This window comes from Sorghum bicolor, chromosome 10, assembly GCF_000003195.3.
Source record: "Sorghum bicolor cultivar BTx623 chromosome 10, Sorghum_bicolor_NCBIv3, whole genome shotgun sequence".
NCBI classification, from domain to species: Eukaryota; Viridiplantae; Streptophyta; class Magnoliopsida; order Poales; family Poaceae; genus Sorghum; species Sorghum bicolor.
Genome location: NC_012879.2, coordinates 60,048,867 through 60,076,584, shown reverse-complemented (window position 1 = coordinate 60,076,584; position 27,718 = coordinate 60,048,867). Strand labels below are relative to the sequence as shown.

The following is a 27,718-nucleotide window of genomic DNA, read 5'->3' as shown; positions in this document are numbered from 1 at the left end:
CAAGACCCCTCACAATCACCGGGAGATGGCCACGAACAATCACCAACTCGTGCCAATCCTCCTCCGCTGCTCCAAGCCGTCTAGGTGGCGGCAACCACCAAGAGTAACAAGAAAACCGCAGCTAGAACGATCCCCAAGTGCCACTAGATGCAATCACTCAAGCAAATGCACTTGGAATCACTCCCAATCTCACAAAGATGTATAATCTATGAAGGAGATGAGTGGGAGGTGTTTGCTTAGGCTCACAAGGATGTTAAGTATGCTAGAATGCCAAGAGGGTGAGCCCCAAGCCGGCCAAACACATATTTATAGCCCCTCAAACAAATAGAGCCGTTGGCTCTTTCACTGGGCGAAATACGGAGTCACCGGACGCTCTTAAAGGGGCACCGGACGCTCAGCACCAGCGTCCGGTGCTCCAACGTCAGCCGCGTGTCAGAGTCTAACGGTCACCTGCAGTGCACCGGACGCTGAGCAAGTTAGCACCGGACGCGTCCGGTGCACACCGGACGCGTCCGGTGCACACCGGACTCATGCGCAGAGAGTTCCGCAAACCTGCGGGTCACCGGACGCTAAGCCACCGGACCGTCCGGTGCTCACCGGACTCACACCCAGAGAGGTCTGCGAAACGGACCTCACACCGGACACGGACCACCGGACGCACAGGCCAGCGTCCGGTGCCTATCGTCCGGTGCCTTACCCTAGCTGGGCCAGGCAGCCTGCACACCGGACGCTCAGACACAGCGTCCGGTGCCTCTGAGCCAGCGTCCGGTGAGTGTTCCTCAGCGAAAAACACTCCCGTGACTTCTCCAATTTTCCCACCGGCGCAATAGAAAATATGCACTTTATTTTCTCGAAAAGCGCCGAATCCCGCCGAGCACAACGTGTAAACCAACATGTGCACGTGTGTTAGCATTTTCACAATCATTTTCTTTGAAGGAGTTAAGTTAGCTCACTAGGTTCTAAATGCATGCACATGAACAATGACACCTAGTGGCACTTGATAACCGCTTAGCCAAAGAATTCCCCTCTTTATAGTACGGCTATCTATCCTAAATGTGATCACACCCTCTATGGTGTCTTGATCACCAAAACCAAAACCCTAAGCAATACCTTTGCCTTGATCTCCATAGGGTTTTGTTTTTCTCTTTCTTCTTTTCCAAGTTGAGCACTTGATCACCTTGTGGTCATCACCATTGTCACCATGATCATCACTTGCTCCATCACTTGGCATGTACCAACCTCATTAAGTCTACACACACTTAGCATAGAGGTTAGTACTAGGGTTTCATCAATTATCCAAAACCAAACTAGGGCTTTCAGCAATATTCCATGTCTACATGTCGTATCCAATGGATACGAATGCGATTGAGGCAACAAAACATACATACAGCTTTCCCGTCCCGCATTTAAAGGAAAAAGAGGAAAACAAAAGATACACATATTTTTTTTCTCGCAAAAAGAGCACACAGATCGATATCGGTGCCGTTCGGATCGCAGTATGCTTGTTTAGCTCAGTCCAAAACCAAAAAATTTTCAACATTTTTTCATCACATCGAATCTTACGGCAGATGAACGGAGCATTAAATATAGACAAAAACTAAAACTAATTATATAATTTACCTGTAATTTGCGAGACGAATCTTTTAAACCTAGTTACTGTTGAACAATATTTATCAAATAAAAATAAATGCTACAATGTCAAAATCTAAATTTTTTTGAATCTAAACAAAGCCTTAGAATTCGAGAACCACAACAGCTTTTTGGGGTGTTTTTAGAATTCGGATAAAAAGAATCACAACAGTTTTAGGGGGTGTTTGGATGTAGAAAGTAAAGTTTGTTACATCGAATATCATATGAGGTATTCGAATACTAATAACATTTCACAAATTAGTCTTAATATATATTTTTAATTTTATAAATAGTCTATATTTAATACTTTATGTATGCGTACAAATTTTCAATGAGATAAAGACTAAAATTTAGTTTGAGAAACAACCAAATGGGCCGGGCTTTAATTGGATTCTGAGGCTGTAAAAATTCGTGAAGTTAAGATCAATTTAAAATCTACTCCGTAGACACTGTTTGGATAAGATACGGAAATCTGAGATTTTTTCTATTCAGGTTCTGAAAATCCAAAGGACAAACTGACCATATATGTCCTAATTTTCAAAGATACTCCTTCTGTCCACCAAAAGTTACAACTATAGGATCATGTCAAACTAGCTCAAATTTTACTAAATTTATAGTAAATAGTATAGGTATTTATGTCTTCAAATAAATCAGTTATAAAAATATATTTTATAACTAATTTAATGGTACTTGTTTTATATCATGAATGTTAGTACTTATTATATAAATTTAGTTAAAGTTTAAATTTTGGATGGAGGTAGTATATACTGTATCTATTCTATATATAATTTATTTTGTTTCTACAAACTACAGGTAAAGTATATTTTGTTATACATTTCCTAAAAAACAGGTATCTGAAATCTGCCTTTTCTTCAATCGACGTGGAGGTCTTTTGTTTTACTTTTTTTTTTGTGAATTTAAATCCATTAAATCTTCATCAAATGGTTTAGAGATGTTGCCTAAACAGATACTATTTTTTTCAGGCACCTGAAAAATACTAGCAAATTTCATTTTGTTATGTATTTAAATACATATCGTGTCTAAGTACATACTCCTACGTAGTACAAAAACGAAAATGGAATTATAATTCGAAAAAGATAGAGTTGTACCAAGATATGATATTTGTAAAGTTTGGGGTGTGATAATGAAAGAAATATTTATAGTGGGGATTCATTAGTTACTACTATACTTTAAGAAAATCCGGAACGAGAGAAATTAAAGGGGGGAAGAAATCTTCCTGATCTGATGGGAAACCATTTATGACGCGATATTTCCGCAATCACCGTTATTGTATATATCCACACTAAAGATTGCTTTATTTATCTATACACCAACAAAATTGAATTAATTATTAGCAGGGGAAATTAATAATACAAAAATAATAATCCCAGCGCAGGCACAAGAAAACAAAACGCGGCAGGTCGTCCTCGGTTGCCTAGTCCCTCCCTCCCACAGCCCACATGCTACTAGTAGGCCGTAGGTGCAGACACGCACGGCCGCACGGGCGGTGCCGCCGCTCCTGCTGCTGCCGCCTCATATACACGGCCACCTCGCCCCTCCTCCTCTCCCTCCCACCTCCCCCACACGAGTACGCGACGCCTCCGACCAGCACGACGCCAGCCGCGCCCCGGCTCGTCGTCCCCCAACATCCTAACCAACCACCGCGCCCTTGCCGGTCGCCATGCAACACCCAGCGTCGTCCTCCCCGGCCGCCGTCGGTCGCTGTGACGTGGTGTAGCCCGTCGTCTCCTCTCTCTCCCGGGCTGTGCCACGAACGACAGCCGGTACATCGGCGGGCGCACGTCGTCGAGAGCAGTCGACGACCGAGCGCGCAGCAGGGGTCGATCGGTCGTCGGTCCGATTCCGATCCATGGGGGTTCACAGGCTGAAGAAGCAGCACTCGGCGCCGTCGCTGGGCGGCGGCGGGTCCGGGTCCGGGTCGTCGTCGGCGTCGTCGATGCCGCCCAAGGGGTGCATGGCGGTGCGCGTGGTGGGGCCCGCTGGCGGCGGCCGGAAGGAGGAGCAGCAGGAGGAGGAGGAGGAGGAGCGGTTTGTGGTGCCCGTGGGGTACCTGAAGCACCCCCTGTTCGTGGCGCTGCTCAAGGCGGCGGAGGAGGAGTACGGCTTCGAGCAGAAGGGCGCCATCACCATCCCCTGCGGCGTCGACCACTTCCGCCGCGTCCAGGGCATCATCCACCACCAGCGGAACCACCACGGCTCCGGTTCCTCCGGCGGCGGCGGAGGAGGACACCATGGCCACCACCACAGCAACCACCACTTCCACATCGCCGGCTGCTTCCGCGCCTGATCGGTCGGCCGGTCGATCGGTCCACTCCGATCCACCACATATGGATGGAAAGGGAGACCGATCGTTCGATTGGATCGCGATCCCATGCTCATCTCTAGCTGACGGCCGGGACGACGGATCGAAGAACAATAATAATATTTACTACTATTAATTATCTAGGGTTTTCTTCTTGGTTAGGATTTAGATGCAGGCCCGCTGGGGATGAATCGATGATCGAAGGATCATGCGCGGTTGCCTCCTGCCTGCAATCGAGTATTAGCGTAATCATCAGTCAGTGTTGGATCTATCTGCAGGATTGGTCGACGTTTGGACATACGGATCGATCGATCGATGATATGATATGTTTTTGGAGTTTTTAATATCTTTCTCTCTATACTATAATCTTAGGTTTCTGATTATGATGATGATGATGATGAAAACAAAGAAGAGGAGGAAAATTAAAGGGGGTGATGATGCATGCGTGTTTCAGTGCTTGTTGGACTTTATGCTCTGTCCTCGTCGCTTCTCTCTTTCCCTGTTCTCTCACTTTCTTTGCTTCTCTTTTGTGAATGCTCTTTGCTTCTCTTTTGTGAATGCTAGCTAGTACAGTACCAGTTGTTGCTACTAGGCATATGTTGTCATGTATATCTTTCTGGTATAATTTCTTGGATTCTTCCTCTGCTACTATTCTCTTACCATTGTCCGAAAGAGATGGGTGTCTCTCTTCATGTCATCGTCAAAGGTTGTTATTATTGATTTAATTTATCCATCATTCTAAAAAGATCCATGCATGACAATCCAGTTTCTACAAAATTCAGATTGTTTCCATGGATGAGGTTTTGATCTTCTGTAATTCTACCAAACAATAATTTAAGCAGAATATTAATAACAAGGGGAATTAAAAAAAAAAGAAACGTAAGAGACGGTGCTGCCACAGCATATATGTAGTAGAAACCTCAGCTCCCTTTCATTTCCTTCTTTTGTCACATCTCCTCTATTCTCTCCCAATCAAGCATGGGTTTAGTGATGCGTTACGGCCGCCTAATCATTATTCTCTTAGACTTTCCGGACCGCTAGGCTATTACCACTACTTTTTTTTTTATAATGGCTAGTACATACCACTGCTAGTTCTAGTACTATGTGGTGCTAAGTGTAATCAGTGAGTAGCTAGCATATATATGCATGCTTTGCCGTCCAAGAGACAGCTACCAGTGCATGTCATGCAATGCAATGCAATGCAACACGACAATATTCTTGTGAAGATTATGGCGTCATATATACATTTCCTTATTATGCTAGTGCTATGGAAGAACATGTGTGCACAGAGACCTGGTACACTGCAACCGTTCAGTCGGATTCTTGTGTGCTACTAGTAGAGACCTGCATCTGCTGCATGAAGAGGACTCTAGTACTACTCCTAGGACATTCTAGTGTCAGAGAGACCTGCAGGGGCTCTGTCACGGTCAGGTATAGGGCGGCGCCGAGGAAGGTCGCGAAATGCTTGACTATAAGCCAAATAATTAGTGCTAAATTATACGGTAAGTTATCTTATGTTTATTTCTAAAATACTTTCTCTTTTCTATTCTTTTTCACAATACTTGATATTTAGGTTCTCACTATCTATGTATCTGTGCCTAGCTTTCTCACTATCTAGTTATCATCTTTCTTCTCTTTTTTTTTCCTATAACTTTATTATTGTGTACCTGTGCTCTCTCAGAGAGAGAGAGAGAGAGAGATTTCTCCGGAGCAGCAGTAGTAGCTGCTGCAGAAAGATTGAGCACACGCATGTTGGATCATCCGATCGATGAGCTACGAGTATTTTTTTTAAAAAAAATCTCGTCGTCCTCTTTTTTCCGCGCAAATCTCTCCTCGTCCTCGGTAAACAACAGCTGTGGCTCCTTGTCGTCCCTAGTGACCCGTGGAGTAGTTTTCTCGGTCAATCGCTCTCGTAATCTTCTCTCAGCGGATGAAAACGATGCCCCTTGATGAACATGACAAAAAAGGTGTGGCCTGGCCTCTTCCGGCTCTTGGTCTTTACGTCTCCAGCACCTGCATAGAATATTGTAAAAACAAGTTTTCACGTGTGGGGAATAAAGATGCTAGTGTTCCGTGCCCAAAAAGTGCAATTCTGACTATAATTCTAAGTCAAATAAATTATCTACAGTTTATCCAAATTTGTAATAATAAAAATATAGTGATTCTCACGATATCAGATAACATGCATGGATCCGTTAGATTTTTCATGGGATATATTTATATAGGTATACATATTTAGAATCGTAGCTGTTGGTACCGTTTTAGATAAACTTAGATTAATTTATAATAGTTTTCCTTGAAAACTAGTTCAAAACAGTTTAGTTTTGATCTAATTTAGAGTTACACTCCTTTCAGATGGAAGGAGTATTATGTTTGAACTCAGGATGTACCTTTCATCCCTCCATCTGGATATTAAAATATATTATATGATAATATCACTTTTCATAATGAATTTATCAGTAGTGATTATGTGCGGTCATATTCTATAAATGTTAGATATCGCTGGTTAAAGTTATAATTGTTTGACTTAAAAGAGATTTCAGTAGAGTTACATATTTCTGACAGAAGGATGATAGTACTCCTTTATTCTCTCCCTACATGCATACTGAAAAAGACTCAGGATTCAATATAGGAAGAACCTTCTAGCTAACACGGTGACAGCTCTCCCATTATTCAATGCACGTAGGTTATATTGATCGGTCCCTCTGACTCTTGGTCGTCGAGTTTATCCTGCTGGTTGGAGTAGGTGCTTGTGACGTGTATTTAAGGGCCTTTCATGTTTTCCATGTTCAATTCCTATGTAGGAGTATATTTGAAATATAAAGCATATATACACGCAATGTTTCTTTTTGAAAGTAAAGGGGTAGGGTCAAACTAAAGCATGTGCAACTTAACTTGGCAGAAGCATAACAGAGCAAGGGGCTGGTCGTCACCGAGACACACAGGCATCGAGCATCATGTTGTAACATGGAATTTACCACGGTTGGTACGTACCTTCCAAATTATATATATATATATATATATATATATATATATATATATATATATATATATATATATATATATATATATATATATATATATATATATATATATATATATATATATATATATATATATATATATATATATATATATATATATATATATATATATATATATATATATATATATATATATATATATATATGATATGTCTATGTACGTTAAAAAAATTGTGTAAAAAAAGAGCCAAAATAACCTATAAATTGGAACGGAGAGACTACAATTTATCAAATTATCAAGTAAATGGACGTTTAATTGGGATAATGTGTCATTTTAAAGAGGACGGCCGGCCATGCATTGTGTAGATTGAAACGACGTTTAAGCACGTTAAACACCGTAGCCTTTCAGGTGAACAAATTCGACAAAAAGAATCTCCTGGGAACAGTGATAGCTCTCTCCAAATATTCAATGTGTATTGATTGATACCTTCATGACTTTCCAATACTCTTGGCCATGGAGTTTATCCAGGTCTGATAGAAAAAAGTATTCCACGTACTTCCTCTATCCTATAAAAAGAGTCGGTACGTATGAGACTCGTGCTAGTTAAACTTTTTTTTAAATTTAATTAATTTCGTAGAAAATATTATCAGTATTTACATATCTAAATAAATTTATTATAAAAACATATTTAATGGTACTAATTATGTACCATATATATTAATATTTTTGTTATATATATTTAGTCAAAGTTAAATATAATTGATTATTTGGAAAGTGTGAATGACCTTTTTTATGAGATAGATGGAGTAGGTGTTTGTGACATGTAAAGGTCTTGCATGATTTCCATGTTTCAATTGGAAGAAGTTATAATTCTTTTATACTCATTTATTAATTCACTAATTCATTTTCTGACCTCTGCATAAAACCATAAAGTCTAAATAAAATAAAAGAAGAACCTAGCACTCTAATGTATATACACCTATTACAAGTTGTAGCTACATCTATAGATACGACCTACATGTTTTTTTTGAAAGGCTACATACATGTGTTGGGTGGATTTTGGAGTAGAATTTAGTTTAGTTTCCACCTCAATATACTCCAATACATGTGGATTGCGGTACAAACAAGATTGTGTTTGGTCGAGGGATGGGACAGGAACGGAGTCGGATATCCCACTTAGTTTTGTTGTTTGGTTGGGAGACAAGTGGGATGGGATTGTCATGGTAGGGAATATTTCTCGAAAATGTTGTCCTCGGGTGTCCATGAGAAACTAAGGTACGAGCTTGTCCCTCGTAGACGCCATGCTCTTGCATTCACACGACTCCAACTTGCGCAGTCGACCTCAACCCCAAAAAAGGCAGCACTGGTGAGGATTGTCGGGTGACCCTAGCACGCGGCCAACCTTGACCCCCGTTGTAAGCTTAACCACAACCTGACATAGGCATCCTCACTAACAGGCTAGCAGATCTCACCTAATGGGTCTCTAACGGAACACAAACAGAGATATGTCCTTTTCGTCTCTATGTTACCAATCAAACACAAAGTAGAGACATCTCCGTCCTTTCAACCAAACATAACCTCTATCATCCCACCACCTCATCCAAAACCAAATCCATCCTAAGTGTAGCCAAACAAGACCTAACATGCAAACCGTGAGCCCATGATACATGTACTCAAAAATATCTTTCCGACTACTAGGCTTAATTAGGAGAACACACATTATTTATATTGGCATATATCTGTCGGATAATAAATAAATTAAGGGATGAAGAATGAACAAGAAGCATTAGAGTAAGTATTATAGTGGGTTATAATTAAGCCAGCTAAATACCGAGTTAAAGAAAAGAAGGGAGGAGAGAGAGGAGAAGCTGTAAGTTTACAGCTAGCTTAAGCATAGAAACTAAAAAATTTTATGAGAGAGATAAATGAGTCATTTATTAATAGTGAATATCTAACTATTGTATGGATAGACTGAAAAGAAGACTATAAAAACCTTACAGCAAGCTATTATTTCGACTCTACTACTTTTCGGCCGGCATGCATATCGAGAAAGGAAGATACATGTATACGGATGGCGTCCTTTTTCCGTACGGACAGATCGTGCAAGATGGACATGCATGCAGTTGCAGCCGATGGAGACCACCAATTTTGGGGTTGACAGCTGTTGATCCCTTCGCTGTAGCTCCATATATTCCTCCATCCCTGCAACAAGACAAAGGCACACCATCAGTGATCAGCCTCACATATTTCTTGTGACATTGCTAAGCTAACTGCTATGGATTCTGCTCTGAACTCTCTCTCTCTCTCTCTCTCTCTCTCTCTCTCTCTCTCTCTCTCTCTCTCTCTCTCTCTCTCTCTCTACCAGCCTGGCATGCATCATGTTCAGAATTGTATTGGAGAGAGAGAGAGAGGAGTCTGAACTCTGAATATCTGATGCATGCAATGGCCAGTGTGAAGGCGCTGCCGACTGTCGTTGCTCAGCTCAGCTCATCAGGGCATGCATGGAGCCTTGCAGGAATGAATTAAAGATGAAGAGTGAAAGGTACCCAATCAACACTGTTGGATGCCTAAGTAAGTAACATGCAATGCCATGATTAATTGGGAAATGGGATGTCAACTGTCATGATGGCATGGCAATGTCATTAGGAGGGCAGGGAAAGGAACAGACTAACCAAACCCCGGCCCCTGTCAGCGTTGCCACGTGGGCGTGACTAGGACGCGCGAGCCATCGTCGATGGCCTCTCCATGATCCTGTCACCTTCTCAATTTCTCATCAAACAAATCCGGTTCACTCGATCCACATCATGGGTTTTCTTTTTTCCTGACACACTACAATACAAGTTTCTGCATCCGTCAGAGGTAGCAACCATAAGACCGAATGGATCTTTTTAACGCACGCACGTCAGCCAGGAGCCACTTGGAGTTGAAGGACCAATCCAAAGAATGAATGCAATGCAAGGATTATATATTCTTAGCCTACATGTAAACTTAATTTTGTCTTGTGGTAATATCATATATATTTCGGTTGCAGACTTGCAGATCGAAACTATGAAGATTGCAGACACATACCTATGCATGAAGCTGCTGATAGAACAGGGGTTTCCATTTCTTTAATTTGGGTTAAATAGGTATTATAATAAGATAGAGTTGACAAGGAGCGAAACTGGATTATTCCAGAGTTGAAATTGCAACAGATGTCTTCGTCATGGACATGGACTGAATGACCACATCCATAAACCCATAGGATCAGTGTTCATACAGACATACATAATGCATTGGTTCAGATGATGCTAGCTCTTTGGATGTGCTAGGCTGCTTTTCTAGGGTCGCCGTTTGGCATGTATCATGTATGGCGTATGCATGCATGCCCAAGACTTTGCGCAATGGTCCAAGAGCATCAGCGTCGCAAGTTGAAGCATGATTCATTCTTGTTGGCAAGTACAACTTGGTCTCTCACATTAGAACAATTTTCAGAACCGCACGCGAGCCAATCGATAAATTTTCGCTTTCGAATTTGACATACAGAGATGCTTTGCGTTTGCATGTTGTTCTCTACTGTTGTGCTGCTGACTTTGGCGCTCTAGCAGGAGATAGTGAAGACCAGACAGCTGAACTTTCATTACAGTTGCCTTCCAGTGGTTTCCGTTTCAGACTTTCATCAGACTATGCAATTAGCATCGATGCCAGGCTTAGCCGCTTTATTTGGGATGTGGATGGATATCCGGATATGCCTTGGCAAGTTGGCATGGCAAAGCGTATGCGTATATGGCACATATAGATCTCTCTTATTCTCCTGAGAGTTTTGTGTTATATACTCCTTTCCTTTTTGGATAGACCGAGTCTACTGAGAGTTTTGTGTTATAAAAGACTGCTGCAGCTGCAGATTGAGAAAACCTCATCCTTTATTAACTGGAATCCATCTGTCAATTAGTCAAAATCTTCTTTCATATATCTTTCCACTTCCTCAAATATGTGGTTATTTTTTCTTTTTCTTTTTCTTTTTTTGTTTAGGGGAGTTCATATAGGAAATTATTGGAGAGGGAGAAGGATAGAGGTTTCAACTTATCTAGTTAAGTTTCTAAAGTTTTTTTTTAGGCAAAACTAGAGGGGTTTGCACCCCTACAACAATTTTATTGAAAGAACAGTAAAAAAACGCAGGTACAAAGGACAGGGTTTTCAAGAAACAAGGAAGGAAACAAAGAAGATTACATTGAAGGCGGTTTTTTACCCTAAGGGCACATGCCCTCACTCTCTCACCCATTGGATTCGCTTTGAGAAGTGTGCAAATACACACATCTCAAAGCTGTTTCGCATTGAAATGTGTGTTTGCATACTTCTCAAAGCGAATCCATTGGGTGGGAGAGTGAGGGCACATGCCCTAAGAGCAAATTAAACTTTACCAGATTAAAGCTACAAGGGTGCACCACCGAGCAACTGCAGACTTGCTATCCATTGATTGATTCTTGGCAAGTAACTTTTCTAAAGTTATTGGTTCAGCAAGTAAATCATAGCAAATATTTAGAGATGCTCTAAGCCAGATGAAACCATGAAAGTCACAAAACTACGTATTTACACTTCTAATTTACTACATGAAAACAACAATGGCTGCCCAACGGTCGGCTATACACAGTCCCAGGCTCCCAGCTAGCGAGGGACGATCGAGAACAACTTGCATGTGTGTCTCTCGAAAGGCACCATACCAAATGTCATCTTTCCTTTAATTCCCGCGATTGCCGACAGCGAAAGGCCGGGAGGACCGAGCCTTCCGGCCAGCCACCAGAAAATAGGCCACAGTTGTGGTGCATGCATGCATGGCGCCTCTCTTGGAGCCACACAGATGAGAGTGAGAGGTAGTAGCTGACAGACTGTGTGTGACAACGCCAGCTAGGCACGCTGCTGCCATTACCGGAACGGCCGAACGGAAAGGAGGAAGACGAATTCGTCTGCTGGCTTTATAGCGTCAGCCGTCACAGGCAGCACTGTAGTACACGCCGGCTGCGGCCCATACAAGTCCACCGCGCCGGCCGGTCTTTGTTTGTGGCTCACCGGCCGCCGACGACGACGGGGAAAAGATTCAGACATCTATCAGATCGATCGAACGAGCTGAAAGCCTGAAAGAGACCAAGAATGGTTTCAGTCTTTCAGAGAGGACGGGGTTGCTATTGCTAGCTGTTTAGATGGGAATGGGATTCCGGCGGGTTTCTGCCCGCAGCCCGTGAAAACGCCATGGCGGTGACCGTGATCAGGACGCCCGGCCGGCCCACGCCCACGGGGGCGAGAGGGCCAAGTTGAGTTCGTTTTTCGATCGCCCGGCAAGGAAACTGCATGCGGCAGCCAGCGGGTGTGACACTGACAGCGAGAGAGCTACTCCCTGGATGTACAGGAAGGAAACCCTCAGTCCAGTAGTACTGTCCATTGGAGGTCAGTGGATGTGGATGTGCCTGGAATTGCTCGCGCTCGGCTTGATGCATTCAGCGACTGAAACGGGCAGGGCAGGGCAGGGCAGGGCAGCACTTGAAGCAATGGCGTCAGTCCCTGTCTGCCTGGTTGGCTGGTTGGGCCATAGCCCGATAGCAATTTGTTAATACATATAAGATGAATGGATGAATGGATGATCATTGGTGTCTGGCAGCAACTGCAACACAGCAACAGCATCACAAGGGAGTTAGGCGTCCGTCACCAGCAAAGGGTTTGGAACTTTGGATCAACAGAGCCAGAGAAGGATGGATGCCAAGATGGCAACGGATGTGGCTGACAACTAAAGCGGAAACGATGCAGCTGCAGAGTGCTGCAAGTTCAGTTGTCAAGCAGAAATATCTCGTGGGAACAAGGTCACAGGATTTTAGTGGGTACTCTAGTATAGCACTTCCTCTTGCTCTAAGCCTTGGCTTTTCTAGATATTACTTTAACTATGTAGATCAAGATATAGAGTTTGTTTGGTTCCCCTTGCTAAATTTTAGTCAGCTAAACTTTAATCACTTTAGTAGGTAAACTTCCAAACACATTGACTAAAAAAAGCTAAAATATTTTAGTTAGGTAAAATTTAGCAAGGGGAACCAAACATGCCCATAGTGTATATCTAAGTATATAGCAAAAATTATACATCTAAAAAACAGAACGTCTTATAATTTTGAATAGAGGGAGTAGTTATGATCATCGCTTTCTGAAAAATAACTTTGACTATATATATACTTATGGTAAAACGACAATTATTTATTATCTTTGTTTTGGAGAATTAGGAGTACTAATTATCTTTTTTTCTTTAGTAGAAGGAGTACTTATATTATCTGATAATAACTTCTGTGAGAAATTAGGCCCAGTTCGGCCCGTGAACCAGAAGCAAGTAAAATGCAGGCTAGCACGCGCGTGTCCTGCTGGGCTATTTCCCGCTTCCAAGTAAGCCCATTCAAAGCCAGCCAGGCCGAAAATGAATTGAGATTTTGTGTCATGCAGTGGCACCAGAGACATGAATGTAGTAGCCAGGGATGAAAACAAACCAAACGGGCAAAAAAAAAAAACACTGCCTTCTTCATGATCAATCAAGTCAAGAAAAGTCGGGGGGTCAGAAAAGAGATATGCGGATATACGGAACCGAACTAATATGGATGGAGAGCCAGAAAATTAAATTAGAATCACACGATCTAATATGCTCAAGTATACATGTATGATAAAGTGAAACAACAATGTAAACATATGAAGATTGGTTTAGTACTAATTTGCATGCCATGTATGTTAGCACATTAATATGTAAAATTCATTATTAGTAGATTTTATTAACATAATACAATGACATTTAGTACTTCTTAGGTATATCCCACATAATTTGGAAACAGAATAAATACAAGTTTATCCCAAGAAAAACGAAATTCCACAAAAACAAACAAGAACCCTACCCCTTCTGTTTCCGTATATATGAAAATAAAATCCTACAAATACGGAAATGAGTAGGATAAAAATTAAAAACTAGACAGAACCTTTTTTACATCCCTAAATGTAGCCGGTGAGGGGAGACCATGAGGGCCTCCCTCTTCTTTCTACCCCAGCGAAAAAAAAGATATTTCTTTCTAGCCATTCTTCATCAAATTTATAGTTCCATACCCCCCCCCCCACCCCCCCACACACACAACATATATAATTCTGGATTAAATTTGAATGAATTTTTTAAATCTAAATAAATTTCTAAAAAAATACTATTAACATTTATAACTTCAAATAAAGATACTATAAAATATATTTCATTGATATTTATTCATAAGTATTATTTTTTTAAGAAAAGACGCCCTCAAACATCTTATACGTTATTATACAGGAATTATAGGCATCTTATACATTATACCTAATTCATATATTTACAAAAAGAACTAGTATATGAAAGGCCATCTGCCAAAAACAAAAACAATAGAACTTAGGCCTTGTTTAGTTTTCAAAATTTTTTGGTTTTGGTACTGTAGCATGTTCGTTTTAATTTGGCAATTATTATCCAATCATGAACTAACTAGGCTCAAAAGATTCATCTTGTGATTTACAGTTAAACTGTGTAATTAGTTTTGGTTTTTGACAACATTTAATGCTCCATGCATATGGTGCAAGATTCGATGTGGCGAAACATTTGATTTTTTTGTTTTGTTTTTGGGATGAACTAAACAAGGCCTTAGATAGATATTTGTTTATTCTGGGTTAACTCTTGATATCTAATAAAGCAAGATCCTCGTTCCAAACCGTCTACTAGTAACATGTGACCTGAATTCTGAAATGGAAACATATCTGGCATTTCTCTATAACCCAGTTATAAGCTGATAATGTACAACTAATTTACGCCAATAATGTATGTGCATACAAAACAAGTACAGCGGGGAGTTACAGCCTTACAGGTGCCTGAAATGTTATTTAGCTGAGCAACGCTAACAACTTAAGCACCAAGTCGACAAAAGACTATCCACGGATAATAATGGTTCAAAACTGGTGAGCCAAAAAGAACAAATGACACTATATTTCTTGAGCAAACCATATGATTTCGCCATTACAAGGATCTTTACATGTACTCTACAAAAGCTATGACGACAACAACCGGCGACATCACAAACAAGAATGGTCATTGACCAGACGAAGGGGCAGGGCAAGCAGGAGGTAGGGGTAACAGCAATCAGGGCCATATAATTGATGAGAGGCTTTAAATTAGAAGCGAATACAATTTGCAACCGTTTAGTGTCGTCTTGTATTTGAGCCCCGTATTGTGACACCATGCAAAAATTTGGTAAACCCAAGAAAGTTAAGCTTGCCGTCCGACTTTCTGATCCAATCTTGCACGATGGAGTAATGAGTTGGCGCGAGATTTAGTTCCTACACACAATGAAAAAAGTCAGGGTACTCAATTATGCCGACGATAAGGTGATGATCTTCCACATGTATCCAAGTGCACATGCTGAAAATGTTGATCCAAAGGATAAGCACATCCACTGAATACCTGTGCCAACTCTTCAACCGATATAACTCGGTTGCCCTCTTGTTCGAAGTGCTGAAAAGCTGTTCCAGCAATTTCTTCCCACCTTTCCAAAGCCTCGAGCTGGTATGGGCTGATTGCTGCAGCACAGAATTCTTCAAAGTCCATCTTTCTGTACGCAAGTGGTTCCAGCTGAGATAGAAACATGAGAAGGTCAGCAACTTCAACCATCAATACAATAATTACTGGCAATAAAAATCACAAGATGCAAAAGTTCTAAAATAAAGGATTTAAGCAACAGGTCTGAAACATCACAGCATCAGCTCAGAATTGAGCTAAGGCATTGTTTCAACATTACAGTTAAAGATAATCATATGGAAAATTTCTATCGATATCCCTACAGACGGATATGATAAGTATCACAGTATAATCCTTTGCTTAGGGGCATACTGATGAATCCTTACCGCATGCAAAAACTCAAGAACCCTTGATTCTCTCATAGCATCAGTTAAATATCTTGTCAGAGCCTGGTTACACCATGGGAGTTCAGAAGTTAGAACATGAACATAATGCGCAAAGGAAGACATGAGCAAGTGTTCTGCTTTTGACATGTCTTCATAATGATGAGGCAATTGGCAACAACAAATAACGTACTGTCCGAAAGTTGTCGAGTGATACAAACCCATCTCTGGGTTCAAGCAGCTTAAACTGCAATCTAAGATACAAAAGTTCATCCTCCCTTAAAGCCTTTGATAGTGCCTGTGACAAGGAATAATATTAAGTGTTACTACACACATAACTACATTAATGAGCAGTACTTTGCTGGTTGTCAGTTACACTACAATTTGCCACTATGAACATATTTGTATTCATGACTTCTATGGAAGTCCATAATAGTTTGGAGCAATATTATGATCAGCAACACCAGCCTCTCATAATAAATTGAAAAGGTACAGGATCACAAAGGAAAATAAAATATAAACACCTAAAAAACATTGCAAATAGAAACATACACCACTAATGAACCCATCTTCTGTAACTTCTACTGTTTGGAGGGTTAAACAGCCATCATGTGGCCTCTTTTAGCACATCTAGCACATGTACATCTATCAGTTGCATATTGCTGTATCAACAAAGATCAATGAAGAATAGAAAGAATGCTTACAAATACAGAAAAGGCCATGAAGTCTGTACTGTACCTTTAATGCCAAACGTTTAAGAGGAGTAGCACGAAGATATTGCTTAACTAATCTGAAAATGAGTATGTCCAATGGAATCTGTCTTTGTTCATCTCGTAACCAAGGGTGAGCTGCAAACAGGTAAGGGAAAAGTAAATTCAACTTTGTTTCATTATCATGTCATATAATGTTTTTAACTAGCAGTTCCTAAAAAAGTAAAAATAGATGTTAATAAAATCTGCTTAAAGTACAAAAAGCGAAGTGAGATATTGTGATATCAAAATCACGGGGCAACACAAAATACACATATGTGGTGACTTACTCAGTGCTTGGACAGCAGTCATTCTTTTTCGGTAGTCCTTGTTCAGAAATCTCTTCACAAAATCCTTAGCTTCAGCAGATACTGAAGGCCATGGTGAATCGTCAAAGTTGGGATCAGCCCTCAACACAGACCGGAAGATCCCAGATTCTGTCCTTGCCCAAAATGGCCTACTGCCACACAGAAGAATGTATGTTATGACACCTATACTCCAAATGTCTGCTTCCATACTGTACGATCTGTGTAGAACCTCCGGAGCAACATAATATGCACTTCCAACAATATCATTGAGCCTTTCATCTGCAATACATAGCACAGAACACATATGAGTGAGCAGAAAAAAATGATTAACTATAAACATTGACAGTGTATTCCAACTACCAAACGTAAAGAAACCTGCAAAAAACAAATAGTCATATACAAATGTATGCACTATTTATCTGGAATATGACACACAATGATCCTAGCATGTATGCACGCTAAACAATTAAAACGCAAGACTAACAAGCAGATGCTTTCTGCACAAATAAAAAAAATGCAATTTCCTTGGTTAGTTGTGTTCAGATTTTTCAAATTTTTTCATATTATTTTGCGCCTGCCAATCATCAAAATGCAGCATATGACAAACATTTGTTTGTTCAGCATAAGAGCTAACTGGGACACACTACGAAGTAGAACAAAGGTATGGAAAAGCAAAACCATAACATGAAGTACATCCGGTCCAAACTTGCATGATGAAATCCTTGACCCTGAGCAACCAAAAATGCTGATACTAACACCGCATTGCCCGATTTCTATTGTAAGAAGTTCACCTAAACTTAGGTTTATTAACAAACCGTGTTCAGACTAACACCTTTCCAAATGCTGTTATTTAAGCTGCTTACTGAGAAATTGATGCTGCTTATCCAATTCCACATTAGAAAACTAGAATTAACCTTTCAACAAAGTAATGACTTTTAATTACAAGAGCAGAAATAACTGTAAACACATGGGCCATGTAAAGAGATAAATATGAGTACATTACCTGGTCTAATAAAATCAGACAGACCAAAGTCAATCAACTTCATAGGAGCACTTTCATCTCTTGTCGTGAAAAGAAAATTCTGTGCCAATGAAATATAGCAATTGTGTCACAAAAGGCAGCCTAGCTTTCAAAACAAGCATTATTGCTGTCACTTGAAAACAAAAAACAGCAATGCAGTTAACAAGATGCAGAAGTAACCCCAGTCAAACACCTACTGAACCGCACATATATACAAACTATACACAAAGTGGTTCAAGCATACCTCTGGCTTCAAATCACGGTGCACTACTCCCTGAAGATGACAGAAGGCCACTACGCTCAAAATCTGTACAACAATCGCTTTGGCATCTTCTTCTGTATATCTCCCACCTCTTCAATAGTTCAAGTTTGCATCCTTGGTAAGCATTAACAAGAGATACTGCTACTCGGATACTAGAGATGAATATACTATGTAGTAAAAAGTACCTGGCTAAAATCCTATCTAGCAACTCTCCACCTTCACATAATCTGTTCAAAAGAAACAATTTGAAGAAATTACCATCCGATAGGTCATAGGTATTACTATTACATTAGTTGCATTGAAGAGCATTTATGCACTGTGCTAGATACAACTACTATATTGTGTACACATTGAAGGATATGGTTAGCAGTGAGTGATCTAAGAAAATACCCAGCCATGGAAGATCAGTTTTTAATGTGTGCCAGCAGAAGTCAGTGATCAAATGTTGTATCTAGAGAATCCTAATCTAGTATTTCTGAATTTTAAGTCTATAAAGTCACATACAAAAGGTCACAAAAAAACATACTCCATGACAATGTAGACATTGAGGGCGTCCTCACATGCATCATAGAATTTGACGAGATTATTGTGCCCTGATAGAGCTTTCAAAATCTTGACCTCCCTACGAACATCTTCAATGGAAATGGCTGTTGTCATCTACCAAAACCAAAAGATGGTATTTCATTTCAGTCAGAAGTAGGGGCAATATTAACATCATCCATAGAAAGAAAAATGTAAGTATTTCTACATTAACATGGAAAGAATTTGAAGAGAAGAAAGCATCACAAAGCATAGCCAAATGATAATCAAGGCCAGTGGCGAAGCTACGTACAGCTTGCCTGGTGCCAATGCACCACGGTAAGAAATTTTTTTCCACTAGCTAGACAATTTTTTACCATGTATTTCTACTAAACTATGAATGTCTCTTTAGCTACGCACCACCATAAATTTAGACCTAGCTTCGCCACAGATCAAGGCAACAGATATTTATGGAGTAAATTGCTTATATCAGCAACAAGAATGAATGATTTCCTTTTTCCATGCAGATCTGGATGAGACAACGAAATTTAGTGGTGGCGTTCTGGGAACTTCATACCCCCATAAAAATAGATCAAATGCTACATTAGTTAAATCTTTAAATTTCTATAAGCTATTAAATTATCAGCTCTTTGATCTAGCTAACCAGTCCAATATCCTTCCTTCATGAAGAAATGTCTCCTGATAATAATAGTAATGCAATGTAAGGCATTCTTATTGTCTCGTTTATGCAATGCTATCTCCTCTGGGGCTTGGGCATCTTAATCAAATCTAGGCTCCTCCATGAGAACTTTCTTCGCTTTTAAGTTTTTCCACACATGCACTCCTAGTAATTGCAATGCATTAACAGGACAAGCACAATCAACTAGGTTTTCCTAAAGTGCCACAGAATCCAGCTAGAAAATGCACAGACCTTCACCAAACAAGAAGGGGGAATGAAAGCATAGATCAGGATATGCCCTCTATTGTTTATCATTAACAACAAACAAGAATTGGGTAAGCCACCAAGAATTTCAATCACTGTACTATTCGAGATCCTAAAGTTCCTACATGCATTCCCTTCCCATTGACCCCCACAAAAAATAAGATTAGCATGATTTACAACATCAACCGAACCTGTCGAGAACTGTCAAAACCTCTACTCAGTATCACGACCAAAAAAAAAGGACAATTTACTCTCGCCAGCCTAACTATCTAGCGGAGTAACTGCAGTCATGTTAACGGGATTGAACAATGGGACAGTAAATGCTAAACTTTCATGGCACAACCCTACTGTCTCAAGTAATAAAAATCCTAAAACGACAAAAAAAAGGGGAAGATATCGCGCTAGAGAACATATCGCTAAAATACAACTAGTCAAGTACCATGCAAAATCCTGGAATTCCCTATGTTACTTTGTACAACAAGCCACCAATGCCAAACAACTTAAGAGCAAAATTCCAAAATTGAAATAGGTAATCCCTAAAGTATCCTTCAGCACGCAAAATTCAGACCATTTAACCACCTAAGTTTCGGTTACTAGTGCAGAATTGGCGCGAACACATACCGGTTACCTGACAGAAGAGCAAGAGCTAGTATTTGAAATTTCAAAATTTCCCAAAAGTGGAATTTGACATGAGCATACCCCCCAGAGCTATGTATGATCCCCTCACCTTAGCTTTGGAGATGATCTTGACGGCAACGGTATGGCCCTTGTACTCGCCCTTCTTGACGACGGCGGAGCAGGTGTGGCCAAAGTGGCCCCTCCCGACCTCCTTCCCGAGGTCGTACTTGGCCCCAAAGTTCTTGGCAAAGCCAAACGTCTTGTCCAACGGGCGCTCGGCCTCGGCGGAATCAGCAGCCCCGACGGCCGCGCCGGCGCCGGCGCCAACGCCACCCTCCTCCGGTATGGTGCCCTCCTTGGGCTTTCCCCCGCCGAGCCGCTTGGCGAGCGTGGCCTTGATGTGCTTGGCGGGCGAGGGCGGCGGGAAGGGCCGCTTGAAGAACCTCCGTGGCGTGGAGCGGGCGGGCGACGGCGACACGCCCGCGGGGAGCGGGCTAGCCCCACCGGCGGGGTAGGGGCTGGGCCAGGCGCCGCCGCCCCCGCCGGGCGTGGCCACCTGGTGGTGCACCGGCGTGGTCGATCCGGACTTGCGGCGCCTGGGCGTGGCGGGCAGCGGCGGCGCCTGCGGCGCGCCGTTGGCCGGTAGCGGGGACGGCGGCGCGACCGCCCCCGCCCCCGCCGGGTCGTCGTCGTGGTCCGCCCGCGACGACCCGCCTCCCCCCGCCTTCCCGTAGCACTGCCCCATCGCGGCCGGGCGGGACCGGAGGTGGCGCCCGGGCCGCTAGGGTTAGGGTTTGGGGTCCGGCCCTCCGCGCCGCCGCGGGTGCGAGGGTGAGGAAGGGCGGGCAGGCAGGCAGGCAGGCTGGCGAGTCGTTGCCTCGTTGGGAATGGAAGGGGAAGAAGAAGCAGGGGAGAGAGAGAGAGGAGGAGGAAGCGAGCGAGGGGGAGGAGGTGGCGTCCGTTATTTCTCTCTCCTCCCCTCCCTCCCTCCCTCCCTTCCTCGGTTACAGCGCAGCAGCTGGGAGGAGAGAGAGAGGGGCAGGGCAGGGGCCGGGTCGGGTCCGTCCCAGGGAGGCGACCGTGAATTCACCCAGTTTCCGGGGGGCTGGACGCAAAAAAAACCCGCGGGAGGAAGAAAGAAAGCGAGATCTCTCGCTTCCTCAGCGCGTACGGCGAAACCACCTTTCTCTTTTTCCCTTTTTTTTCACCCGAAAACGCCTTTCTGACCGGAGGTCCCCGCACGGCGCAGGCCCACCTGCCATCCACTCACCCCCACCTGCCCGCGCCACACGGCAGGGCGGGCGGGCAGGCAGCCAGCCAGCCGTGCGTGCGTGCGTGCGTGGGGAAACGGCGCGGGTGATGTCAGCGAGGAGGTTGCCAATAAATGCACGAGGCGAGCGGGGGCCTGGCTGACAGGCGGGGCCACCGGTCGGCGGTTTGGGGTGTGCCGCGCTGGTGGGGGTGGTTCGGTTTGGACGGCCGGCCGGGAGGTCCCGGTCCCGCGGCTCCGTCCTCCTCCAGAAACACGGCGGCGGCGGGCGGGTGGGCGGGGGCAGGTGGCGCCTCCGTTGTCCGCTTGTACACCCTCTCCGCCGCGTTGCCGGCCGCGTCACGCGAGCCTCCCTTAATCCTCTCGCCTTTTTTTCCCCAGTACTAGGAGTGGTTGGAATTTTGCTAATCTGGCTCTTGATTGGGTCATTAACGCCTTTCCTAGTTTTAGGCAGCGTCATGTGCTCCCATTTCTCTGTTTCGGATCATTGAATGAATTTGATTTCAATGGAATTGGATTCTTTTATTTATTTATTTATATGTCGAAATGGTTGGGTTTTTTCCTTTTTTTTTTTGGGCGCCATGATATGTACTGGTCCCCTTCGTTTTAGTAATACTCCAGCTTGGAATTCGGGAGCAATTTGCTCTCGGTGTTCGACTGTTGATACGCTTGTTCATCTTTTGACGACGCGGAAATACTACAGGGGGTATTACTCTTCTCTTGTCGTGATTTTAACATTCTACTACCACTGAAGAAGAACGAGAACAAAGCTTTACTTTTCTCATGATTGGAACTATTCCGAGCCGACGCTCTGCAAACACTCATCATCATCTTCTACTTAGACCTTGTTTAGTTCACCCTGAAAACCAAAAAGTTTTTCAAGATTCCCCATCACATCGAATTTTGTGGCACATGCATAAAACATTAAATATAGACGAAAACAAAAAATAATTACACAGTTTAGCTGTAAATCACGAGACGAATCTTTTAATTCTAGTTAGTCCATGATTAAAATGCTACAGTACCGAAAAGTTTTCACTTTTTAGAACTAAACAAGGCTTTACTCATCAAACTTGGAATCGCTCCAAGTTGTTGACGGACCCCCAGCCCAAGCTCGTCTTTTGACGCTGAATAGTTGGTCACCGCTGGTCTCGGTGTCTCTGTGTCATGGGACACTGCTGTTGCTACTCGCAGTGTCGTGCCTCTGATGCAACCGCGTTGACATTTTCCGGCTGCTGCCATTACTGGGTAGAACTGATATAAACGGGCCAAAAAAAGTCATCTCTTGACTCGTTCGCTTCAAAGAGAGCTGCAGCTAGCATTTGATAGCTAAAGCAGCCGAGACCTGAACCGTGCATGATGTTAACAGTTACTACTGTCGTCTGAATTCTGAAAGATCAGGCGCGGAGAATTAGTATAGGACTTTTCGTCTGACTTCTTTTTGTTCGTTGTGCAATTTGACGACTACTCCTACATAAAGAAGAGAATACATTTATGTTTTTTTTTATCTTTTTGTTAAAAAAGATGAAGCCTTGTGGTATCCCAATCAAATGTCTGTGTGAAAAAAGCCCAGAAAACTTGTCATAAAAAAACAAATTTTTTGTATTTCATTAAGAGGGAAAATAACAAAAACAATCAAAGTTGAAACAAATACTGAGTCCTTGGAACCAAAAAAAAAAACTGAAACCCAGCCACTGATCAGCCAGCCCTGCATGGCGGCATGGCCAGTAGTGTCACCGCCATTGCGGAAAGAAAAAGGAGAACGGCTTTTAGCAGCTAGATAAGCACACGTAGACAAGCAAAGATGATGAGTTCATGAGCAGTAGTAGGCCTTGTTTACTTCCAAAATTTTTTTACAAAATAGGAATAGTAGCACTTTCGTTTGTATTTGACAAATATTGTCTAATTATAGACTAATTAGACTTAAAAGATTCGTCTCGTCTATTCCGATCAAACTGTGCAATTAGTTTTTATTTTCATATATATTTAATACTCTATGCATACGTCTAAAGATTCGATGTGACGAAGAATCTGAAAAATTTTGCAAAATTTTGGAAACTAAACAAGGCCGTAGTACTTGCACAAGGCGAATGGCATCTGAATTCTGACGCGATTGATGGCTTCGACGGCCGGATGGCATTGGCCGGCACCATCGCTGTCGCGGCGATTTAACGGTGCCCACAGCAGCCAGCAGTTAGCGGCAGGCCATGCGTCAAGCTTCCAAGAACCGGTCGTGGTTTGGGGATGGAATTAGTGGATGGTACCTCCCGTACGTTGATGGACAGCGGCAGGCAGCTTGACTAGCTGCAGCTGCCGCCATTGGGTTCTACTGCCTCTGTTCCAAGAATGCAATTGTGCATTTTAAAAAAAAAAAGAAATCTACTTTCAATTAAATATATAGACAAATACGGGAGGGAGTTCTGCTATGAAAAAATACAGTCCCTAATTATACTTAATTAATATAATAAAGGTTGATATTTTTTATGTAAATAATCAATTTAAGATACTTTGACTTAGTTTTGAAGTAGAATTAAAATGTTTTTTAGGGGTGTTTGGTTGGAGGCACTAAAGTTTAATAGGTACTGTAGCTAATTTATAACTATAGTAATTAGTGTCTAGTCATAGACTAATTAGGTTTAAAAAATCATCTTACAAATTATTTTTTAGTTGTGTTTTTAGTTTTGTAAATAGTTTATATTTAATATTTTATGTATGTGTCCAAATATTTAATATTATATAGATTAAAAATTTATAACTCTGAACCAAACAGGGCCTTAGGAGGGAGTTCTGCTATCCTCTACTGTCAACTATTACAGTGAAAGCTTGAAAGGGATAGTGATGTGCATTTTCCACAGGACTTTTACGCCTTTTCTTCTAGATGATATATGCAAAAGTAGGATATGCTTTCTGCCTTGCAAATCCCTTTCATGGGAAAATTTTGTCTTGGCTCTGGATATGTGTATCAGTGTACGCAAGCAAGGGATTTTGGAAAGTGATCTCAAATCCTGTGGACTAGAGTTGCATTGGACATGTGTAGCTTTTCTGTCAGACGTACATGATCCTTTTTTTTCTTGACCAAACGAGTAAATTCAACACAATCTAGAGAGAGCATTTCTTTTTCTATCTAGCTAGAGGAGGAAATATTCTTTTGTAATTCCTCAATCAATTTACAGAGAGCACTACATTTCCCATCTCATATGAACACATAGTGTCTTTTTTAAGATCAAGTTTTCTTTCTTTCTTCAAGAACATAGCTTTATATATGTCCCACCAGAAAAATGCAAGAGTGATAAAACAATTCCAAGTGGCATTTTTTAAAGAACCGGTATTACCGGCTTTAAATCATTAATAAGAGAGGGAGCAAACATCCAATTACATGCGCGAGCTGTGGGCCCCCCGTTGCCGAGGCCACGTAGGGCTTAGTTACATAACGGATTACTCTCTAGTTACATGGTCGACCCCTGAGAGCATTGTAGCCTGCCTAGCTTCATTGTTGTGTTGTGTCTTTTATCATCGTGAGTGTTACTTGGTCTGTCTTGCGCACCTCTCTGAAGATGACATCATTTCGGCAGTTCCAGATACTCAAGAGGGTCAAGATGTCTAGGGACTGTCCCTTCGTATCTCCTGTTCTGAACGGCTAGCTGTATTGTTCTTCCAATTCATCTTCCTGGTGTGAGTGTTCTACGCAAACTCGATTACTTTTCAGATAGTACCCAACTTCGGAGCATGTTGATGTAGGAAGGCGACGCTTCAACACTTGTATAAACTTCATTACATATATACCAATGTAGGGATGAAAACGAATCGGATCGGTGCGGATAATGTCTTTCCCATATCCTAATCCGCTTTTCTTTGTCGAATTCGGTGCGGAGCGGATAATACACGGATGTGGATGTGGATACAGTTTTTTTCGGTAGTCGGAACTGGTACGGATATGGAGCGGAAACGGATCGGAGACGGATTTTAATAGTCGAGTAACATGTGCATACATAGAGAATTATATGCTTGTGAAGAATTTATTTAGTACAGAACAAGAATAGGCAATAGATAATAATCTTGCATTGTATTCCATGTTGCTGCTCTCATACTAATAGTTAACACTTAACATGATATCTTCACCAAAAATAATAAGTTATTAGCCAATAAATAATAACATCTAGCAAATTTCTTAATTTAAAAATTAGAACATTAAACAACCACATCATAAAATAAAAGTCCTCAACTAACAAACTTTTTAAAATCCTAAATTCTTTAGTCTTGGAAGAGAAACCTTCGGATATCCTATTTTAAACATCGGATAATCCGCATAAAATTTGCGGATAATCCATATCCGCCGGATTTTACCTATTCTATATCCTACCCCGTATCCGCAGATAATCGGATTCGGATTATCCGTATCCGTACGGATGTTAAAAGTTCTTCTCCATATCCTCAAAATTCGGATTCGGATCGGATCGGTTCGGAGAATTATCCACACCACTTTCACCCCTATACCAATGTCATCCATGATGCAATTCACACGATCTACGCACGCATATTTGGTACTAACAAATAATCCAACTCCATCGCATGATCTTTGCTTTAATTTTATCTATATCGTGGTTGGTAAATGTTGTGTCCCTAAACCCTGATTTATACACAACTTTTGTCCTGCCCTTGGTTGTTGCACTTTGCAGAACAAGCTTCATCAGGCTTCTAAATTCTTTAGGCCTTGTTTGGATGTTGTCGGATTCACCTCAATCCACATGTGTTGGAGTGGATTAGGGTGGAATTTAGTTCAACTTCCACTCCAATCCACCCCAACACATGTGGATTGATGCGAATCCGACTACATCCAAACAAGACCTCAGATGATTTCACTCACAAGCAATGCCCACCTCAGCATGCAATTCATGTCAGCAAATTTGTCGACAACCGCCGCATTTTCAATTGGAGGCCCCTCAAGGGAGTTATTACTCTATCGATCATGTATGTAACGTATAATGCAATGTAGGGGATCCGACATGCGTGCACGATTAAGCATCGTTGGCTCGTTGCCACATTAATTAAGCTTTTAATCTAGGTTATATACGTGTTGTTAGGTAAACCTAGCAGTGACTGTTCACAACGCAGAGGTCAAATCCATGGGCCGCTTCTGTTTCGTGGTGCAAATCCTATAGCCGTACGTACAGGGCTTGATAAGCTATCACCGCAGGAATTATGAAGCACAGTTGTGCCATCTAACAGCCACAAGTTTTTTTCTCCGAGTAGCAGTTGTGTTACCGGCACAGCAAGAAACTAGTCATGACTTTTTTCCATGGCAGGAAAATACTCCAGGTTTCTCAATCAATGCCTGGTTAATTGGCTCCTTTTTTATGTTTTCTTTTGTCCCATGCCTTTTTGAAAAAGGTATAATAATGCCTGCTTACTTCATTCACCGAAAGAGAGCTTTCCGATGACCGTGCCATCATTCTTTAACAGGTCTGTCACTAACCGTAAATTGCGGTCATGGCCCTTTGGGAGCCATTATATCATTTTTTTTTCAATCTATATTTCCTTAGGGCTAGATGTTTCTTTTTGTTCTAAAACCTATGTTCAAGAACAAAGGCACTGTTTGGATGTTGTAATATTAAAATCTAAAGACAAACAATTCTTTTTTGGTTTAGAGTGGACATTATAAAACTTTACAAAACTCAGAAAGACTACAATTTTAACATTGTTGTGGTTTTTAAAACACAAAGTTGTCATTGTAAACACTTGACTGAACTCTTAACCTAGAAGACCATAATATTTTTCTAAAACTGAAAAAAAACACTTTAGATCCAAATATGGCATAAGTCTGCTTACCTATTTTTTTTTCTTGGAAACCTTTGGTTTTACATATCTATGGTTCTATAAAACTAGTTTTAATACTACGGGTTCTTAATACTACACCATCCAAATAATCCTTGGATTCTTTTTCTTCTTAAGGGCTCCCTTTTGAAACGCAGGAATTTCATGGCAATTATTTGTAATTTGACATGAAACAATTTCAGAAAAACACAGGAGCATGAAAAAAAAAATCCTGCAATCCAAAAGGGGCCTGAACTTCTTCAATGGCGTACTTAGTTGCATCCCTACGAGCAAGAGTCCCAAAGAAGAACAGGTCATCAGGGATGAACCACTTCAAATCTTACTCCATTTGCTGTACAAGCAGGCAAGCAGCACTAAT

General features: G+C 41.7%; 2 protein-coding genes across 2 annotated transcripts; one reads left to right on the top strand and one right to left on the bottom strand.

Moving 5' to 3' along the window:
* Positions 3,099-4,405, top strand: LOC8064990 (auxin-responsive protein SAUR32). The gene has a single exon (XM_021448681.1). The coding sequence runs from the start codon at positions 3,500-3,502 to the stop codon at positions 3,935-3,937; it is 438 nt and encodes a 145-aa protein (XP_021304356.1). The 5' UTR covers positions 3,099-3,499; the 3' UTR covers positions 3,938-4,405.
* LOC8069187 (CDPK-related kinase 3) lies at positions 14,871-21,265 on the bottom strand. Its single transcript, XM_021449595.1, has 11 exons — positions 20,368-21,265; positions 18,705-18,835; positions 18,364-18,405; positions 18,161-18,269; positions 17,899-17,977; positions 16,878-17,174; positions 16,577-16,686; positions 16,032-16,136; positions 15,842-15,904; positions 15,402-15,569; positions 14,871-15,277 (listed from the first exon to the last, which is right to left on the bottom strand). Exons 1-11 carry the CDS (start codon positions 21,001-21,003, stop codon positions 15,140-15,142), a joined length of 1,878 nt encoding a protein of 625 aa, XP_021305270.1. The 5' UTR covers positions 21,004-21,265; the 3' UTR covers positions 14,871-15,139.

Coding starts and splice junctions, on each gene's coding strand:
- LOC8064990 (XM_021448681.1), top strand. CDS start 3,500: ATGGGGGTTCACAGGCTGAAGAAGCAGCACTCGGCGCCGTCGCTGGGC.
- LOC8069187 (XM_021449595.1), bottom strand. CDS start 21,003: ATGGGGCAGTGCTACGGGAAGGCGGGGGGAGGCGGGTCGTCGCGGGCG. Junction 16,687..16,877: donor GACTGCTGTCCAAGCACTGA/GTAAGTCACCAC, acceptor ACCTGTTTGCAG/CTCACCCTTGGTTACGAGAT. Junction 15,570..15,841: donor TTCTTGAGTTTTTGCATGCG/GTAAGGATTCAT, acceptor TTTCTATCTCAG/CTGGAACCACTTGCGTACAG.